Source organism: Setaria italica, chromosome I (assembly GCF_000263155.2).
Source record: "Setaria italica strain Yugu1 chromosome I, Setaria_italica_v2.0, whole genome shotgun sequence".
Classification (NCBI taxonomy): domain Eukaryota; kingdom Viridiplantae; phylum Streptophyta; class Magnoliopsida; order Poales; family Poaceae; genus Setaria; species Setaria italica.
Window position 1 is genome coordinate 3,195,295 of NC_028450.1, and position 6,692 is coordinate 3,201,986.

The 6,692-nt window shown below is 49.4% G+C and overlaps 1 protein-coding gene across 1 annotated transcript; it reads right to left on the reverse strand.

Annotated features, from left to right (window-relative positions):
* Window positions 1–1,550: 1,550 nt before the first annotated feature.
* On the reverse strand, window positions 1,551–6,023 carry LOC101763409 (beta-galactosidase 4-like). The gene is given in 16 exon segments (XM_004951390.4): window positions 1,551–2,407; window positions 2,502–2,612; window positions 2,726–2,835; window positions 2,913–3,022; window positions 3,120–3,289; window positions 3,380–3,544; window positions 3,631–3,749; window positions 3,878–3,965; window positions 4,068–4,173; window positions 4,282–4,370; window positions 4,481–4,563; window positions 4,566–4,623; window positions 4,708–4,800; window positions 4,929–4,995; window positions 5,139–5,347; window positions 5,481–6,023. Coding segments are annotated over 16 exon segments (2,190 nt in total). The 5' UTR covers window positions 5,676–6,023; the 3' UTR covers window positions 1,551–1,990.
* Window positions 6,024–6,692: the final 669 nt, after the last annotated feature.

Here is a 6,692-nt window from a genome sequence, read left to right on the forward strand (position 1 = left end):
GCATACAAAAGGTATGTATCTAGAAAAACCAAAATAAATAGTAATTTGGGACGGAGGGAGTAGTTTCCAGAACGTGAAAGTTGTCACTTTCAACCAATTTCACAATATAGGGGGTGTTTGGATACCAGGGGCTAAAGTTTAGCCCTGTCACATCAGATGTTCGGATGCTAATTAGGAGGACTAAACATGAACTAATTATAAAAGTAATTGCAGAACCCCTAGGCTAATTCGCGAGACGAATCTATTAAGCCTAATTAATCCATCATTAGCAAATGGTACTGTAGCACCACATTGTCAAATCATGGACTAATTAGGCTTAATAGATTCGTCTCACGAATTAGACTCTATCTGTGTAATTAGTTTTGTAATTAGACTATGTTTAATACTTTTAATTAGTATCTAAACATCCGACCGTGGGACTAGCACCGAAATGTTCACTTTAGAATTATAAAAAAACTTGATACGGGCATTTTTTTTTCATACTGTAATATCGTTTCCCATCGTTTTTATCCCTAATCCCAAGTGGGGAGTTTGTACTGCTTGTAATTGAATCGAGGTGGGATGCTGCTCGATTGAGCCAAATGCCGCTGTATTTGTAGCTAGGATGGAGAACTGATCGCCACAGTTCCGCTCCCATGCTTGGATCCAGAGTTTGATTATGAAAGCAAAATATATTTTTCTTCTAGACTCCTTTGCCAATCCAAACACCTCGGCAGATTTTTCTTTGTTTTCGAATCATCCGTTTCACAACTGTCTTCTTATCCTACTCTTACGGTTTGTTTCTGCGTTTTTCTATCCATACCCTTCAAAGGGGGCCTAAGTTTTTGCTGAAGTTCAAGTGAGATGAGTTGATTTTGTTGGCTCACTTTGATCTGCACCGTGCAAAACCGAACAATTATTACTTCCGGGCTACGGCAGACACAATCAGACAACGATGCTAATTAGAAGGACTAAATATGAGCTAATTACAAAACTAATAGCAGAACCCCTAGGCTAAATCACGAGACGAATCTATTAAGCCTAATTAATCCATCATTAGCGAATGGTTACTGTAGCACCACATTGTCAAATCATGGACTAATTAGGCTTAATAGATTCGTCTCGCGATTTAGCCTAGGGGTTGTGCAATTAATTTTGTAATTAAACTATATTTAATGCTCCTAATTAGTGTCCAAACATCCGATGTGACAGGGGCTAAAATTTAGCCCCTCCCTGCCAAACACCCCCGAAGTCACCTTCGGCGGCAACCTTCCTTGGTTTCCCTCCTTCCCGCCAGAAATTTTACGAACGCAAACATGGGTCGCACAGTGCCTCTGCAGCCTGCACATCCTATCCTATCCTGGCATCCAATTTCATGGATTCCAGCACCCACTTTTCAGATAGGACGCGTGAACTGAACACCAGTGCCAGACTCGCCACCTTTTATAAATGGATTTCGTACCGGTCGTCGTAGATGTGAGCTTGACCACCGTGAACACGCAGCATGTCAAATTCGAACTACTAGTCCTGGGATTTTCAGCAACCACACGACAGCACAAAGAAAGAATGTATGGAGTCACAAAGGCATTTACCCTTCCATATCAAGCTAGATGAACCAGTGATTACTTCAGTGTTCATGTTTTTTTTTTTTGTAATGATAGGTGTTCATGTTGACGTCTGCATAAACACGGTATGCAGCAGGTAGCCTGCTGCAAGCAGCACCAAGCATTGCTGCCATAGTGCCATACACATGCACACATACACTGTAGTAGCATTCATAATCGAAAAAAGAATCCAATTGAATTGAGCTCGAAGTGTGTGCCGGTGCAGCCGGCCGGCTGCCGTCCCTGCCGCCGCAGTGATGGCCGGCAACCACCCACCCTCTCCTCCGCCCGGCACTAAATGCTCATCCATCCTCTTGTAGTAGTATACCGTTGCTGTGGTTCCGAGTGTACGGTGTGGTACGAGTATGTACGAGTCTGATGGTAGAACGCGCCTTGTTCTTGGACGTTCATGTGGTCCGCGTGGCGAGGGCGACGCCGGCGAGGTCGCCGCCGTACTCCTCCAGCACCACCAGGAGGTTGCCGCTGGGCTTCAGCCACGACCGCGGCACGTGGTACCACCTCTGGGAGGGGTCGCCGCAGCCGGAGAGGCACCGGCCCTCGCGGTACGTCCCGGCGTAGCTGCACCGCCCACAGCCGCCGGCGGCGGCCCGGTACGACCAGTACCGCCCGGCGTGGTGCCCGTTCACCCACACCTGGCCCTTGCCCATGCTACCCATGTCCAGCGCCACCGGCGAGCTCCCCGCCGGCGCGTTGAACAAGGCCTTGTGCCATGTCAGCGGCTGCTTGCCGCCGGGACCGGCCCACTCGACGGCGGAGCTCCCGGTAACGGTGTGGAGGCCGAGCGACTCGCCTTTCAGGCCGACCTGCGGCGCCGAGAGTCAGAATTCAGTGTGATTGAGCTTGCACTGAACAAAGACAAAAACGTTTTTATTTCTGAAGATGTTGTTAGAAACACACCTGATATGTCCATTTCTGATGGCTGAGGTCCCTCTTCCCCTCGTTCAGCCCGGAGACGGTCACCGGTCCCAGGACGCCGACGTTCCACGACTCGAAATGGTTCCCGGTGTTCTACAGAATACCGCCGGCAAAATATCAATGTTAGAAACAATTTTTTTTATTTTTTCAGTAAGATGATCTTTGTTCAGGACATGGAATTATCTGTCTGTGATCGATCGACTTACAGGAAGGCCAACTGCTGAGCTTAGGATGGAGATCTTGTTGCTGCCCTGCCACATCTTCACATGCCCATTGAACGTTAGTTTCGGGTTCTCGTAGCTGCCATAAACGGATCCTACAACACGAGCATTCCAACAATATGATACTCGGCCCTGCTGCGATCAGCGTTGCAATATGGTAGATGTTAAGTACCGTATGATCTCCCATTGACAAACACTTGCATGGAGTGTCCAGCAGAGTAGACAGTGAGCTGAGGCCACTGGCCAGACTTCAGGAACTGCTCGTTCGCACCAATGTTGACCCTGCCATGAGCATAATTCAAAGTTAAGGAGAATCCATCAGTTTGGAAAAAACATTATTGTCATTTTGGAGCCTTATCATGGTCAGTCAGTCACTCACTGGGTGGTGTACCACAGATAATCCGACTTGTCCCATGTCAAGCTGAGCTGCTCAACTAAGCCATCCTTTGTGAAAGCGCTGTCATCCAGAGAGTTTGTGTCCTCGCTGTAGGACTGCCATGCGAACTGTAACACGGGAGTCATCTTCGGCAGCAGAGTTGGCTCCTTCACCTGCACAATCATCACATTTTCTAATTAGACTACATGATCCCATCTGGCCTACATAAAGAATGAAAGATTCAGTCTTTAGTAATCACTCACTGTCGCAGTGTTGAAGACCGCAGTTTTGCAGTCAGGCAGAATGCTGATGGACCAAGCAGGGAGGTCATAGTGACGTCCATTGAACCTGACTTTCACAGCAGAATTCATGTGGTAGTTTGACAAGAATGCGGCACAGGCTCCATTCTTTGACTTGAAGACATGTGCCTGAAAAATTGATCTATCCATGAGTATCTGCTGATTTTGTATTAGGCAAACCATTGTCATGTGGGAACATTCTTAGCAACATATACCTTCTCATAGTTTCCAAGTGATTGGATTGTCGGATCACCAGAAACCAACACAGGTTCGGCCTGCTTGATGGCCCTGTGCAGGTCCCTCAGGTGACCCCATTTCGGTTGCCTAAGCAGGCCTGAAAGGTAAACCCCATGATTTTTCAGATGCCAAAGAACAAGTAAAACCACACTGTAAACTTTCTGAAAATATCTCTCGACAGCCAACAGGAATTCATGTTCATCAAAGATGGCAATCACTGCATACCAAATTCGTCGATCGGGGCATCATAGTCATAGCTGTTTGCGATAAAAGGGCCACCGGCTGTGCGCCCAAAGTTTGTTCCTCCATGGTACTGCATCAGATTCGGAACATGCAAATGTGGTCACCACAGCTAGAACTGCATTCACTGCAACGGCAGTACTGGTGTGACCAGCATGGTTTCCTAAGTTCTTACCATGTAATAGTTCACGAACGACCCTCCCTTCTGAATGAACCGTGCCACGGCAAAGGCAAGGTCCTCCACCGGCCGGTGAGGCACAGCACCTCCAAACTTGGTAAACCTTGACATGGTAACAATGTAAAATTAGGCAATTCTGAACAATCGAAATGCCTTCACAGGATCGAAGTGACTCAGGAATAAATTGGGTGAATTTGGTCGAGAGAAGTACCATCCAGTCCACGCCTCGGTCCACATGGTAGGCTTGTACTTCTTGTTCGGGGTGAAGTAGTCACAATAGAAGCCATTGCAAGTATTGATCTGCCATGATCAATTCACACAAGGTAAGAATCAAAACAGCTAGATAAACAATTCAGTTATTTGACAACAGCCACACCATATTGAAGATGCAACAGTAGTTCGCAACGTACCACAGGGTCAGGAGCATCATCCTGCTTGCACATTACCCAAGGCAAGCCGGTGTTGGTCCCAACCGCCATCTGGGCTGCCCAATTGCATAAGGCTGGGCGCCGCTGCCAACAACGGACTCCATCGGCCCGAACTCATTTTCCACCTGCGCAATCGGCGAATGAGCTTGTCAGTTAAGCTCCAATTTCAGGTCCATTGCAAAGTTAATTCAAGGGAACCAAGAATTCACTTGAGCCATGATGATTGGGCCTCCCTGCCACTCGAATAGCCCCTCGGACTTCATCATCGACACTATCTTCTCGACGAACTTCTGCATTGCGGCCTGCAGTACCAGCAAGAAAACGGCAGGAATCAGACACATTCTCACCCCAATTGGTGAACAATGGAAGAAGAATTTATTTCAGTGTCATAACAAAAACTCAAATCTTTTTGGTGAAGCTAGTGCGCTACCTTGAAGGGGCCATTGTCCGTCCTGAACCTGATACCAGGCACATACTTGAGCCAAACAGGAAAACCACTGAAAAGAACACAACAGACATCGATTGCAATGTCACAGTCACAGTCACAGTAGTTCTAATTACAAAAATCGAATTACAGAACCAAGAACAAGCGATTTGAAATTCACAATCTGCAAGCCAAGGTTGCTGGTGAATACGTTACCCGAAGTTCCATTCCGCGCAGACGTAGGGGCCGATGCGGAGGTGGACGTAGAGGCCGGCCTGCTTGACGAGCTTGATGAAGCGGACGAGGTCGTAGCGGTCGGCGAAGTGGTACTGCCCCTGCACCGGCTCGTGGCCGTTCCAGAAGACGTAGGTCTGGATGACGTCGAGGCCGCCGTCCTTGGCCTTCTGGATCAGCCCGGGCCACATCTGCCGCCATTCGATTCGGAGCGGACCAGCAAGAAGCAATCAGTTCAGAGCTGCAGAGCGCTGCCGAAGCAAGCTGCATTTGGGCGCCAGAAGCGGGAGACGGGAAGAGGCGGCCATGGGCGCGGGCAGGTACCTCGGGCGTGCTCCTGGGGTAGTGGATGGAGCCGGAGATGAGGATGCGGCGGCGGCCGTTGATGACGAGGGAGCGGTGGTCGTACAAGACGGACGCATTGGCAGCGGCGGCGAGGAGGGAGGCCGCCAGGAAGGCAGCGAGCAGGGTGCGCCCGCCGCCGGAGGCGGAGACAAGAAGAGGCGGCGCCCCGGCCATGGCGCCCGCCGCGCGCCTCACCTCACCTCACCTCTCGTCCAAGAACCGGGCTTCCCTCGGCTCCTCCGCGAGAAGAGCAGCGACCTGCTGCCTCTTGGCCGAGCGCTCGAGTGGCAACGGGAAGGGTGTGAGCCGGTGGGGAGTGAGGTGGCGCTTTTATCGAGAGGGTGAAGGGGACGGCAATGGCGAGCGGGGAGGAGGGGAGTGCGCGAGCTTTATGCTGCTGCTGCTTTTGTTTTGTTTTTTGTTTTTACCCCGTTTGTTTGATCTCTCCGCCTTTTGCCGCCGCTTTTGGATGGTTACCTCCGGTGAGCTGCCGAGCTTCCACTGTGGAGTGTGCGCGTGCACGGGAGTGGTGGAGTGGTTGGTGCCAGTCTGCCAGAGAGAGAGGGGGAGAGAGAGAGGAGGAGGCTTTTATGGATGCTGCCAAACTTGCCAAGCTGAGCTCAGTGAAGGTGAAGGCCGCGAAGAGCCGAAGAGGAGTGGGAACAGGGAAGTGGAGGAATGAAAAGGGTAGCGAGGGTGGTAGAAGGGGTGGGGCCCACATACGTTACGAAGCACCTGCTCGTGTTCCTTTTCCTTTCCCCTCTTTTCTTTGCGTTAATATTTCGGCAAGGGTTCAGAGATCTGGGAATTGCAGTAATATCAAGAGAAAAAAGGGGAAGCTTTTTTTTTGATAAAGAAAAAAGGGGAAGCTAGCATAGGATGCCTCTTTTCTACTTATACACACTGCTACACATCCTGTTAGGTAAAGGGCTGTTTGTTTTCCTCCTGAATTATGAATTATATTAGCTAGACTAGGTACAAAGGTAATAGAGTAAAAGAGCATCGTGGGATCACAAATAATCTTAAATAAGTTGCACAAGGTTAGCTTATTTCAGATTATTTATGTTTTCAATGTGATCCAAGGTAGTCTTTTACCATTGTACCCATGACACATAATTTAAGTCCTGTTTGGCATGGCTCAGCTCTGGGTGGAGCTGCTCTACTCCAAACTCCAGGTAGAGTCAGCTCCAC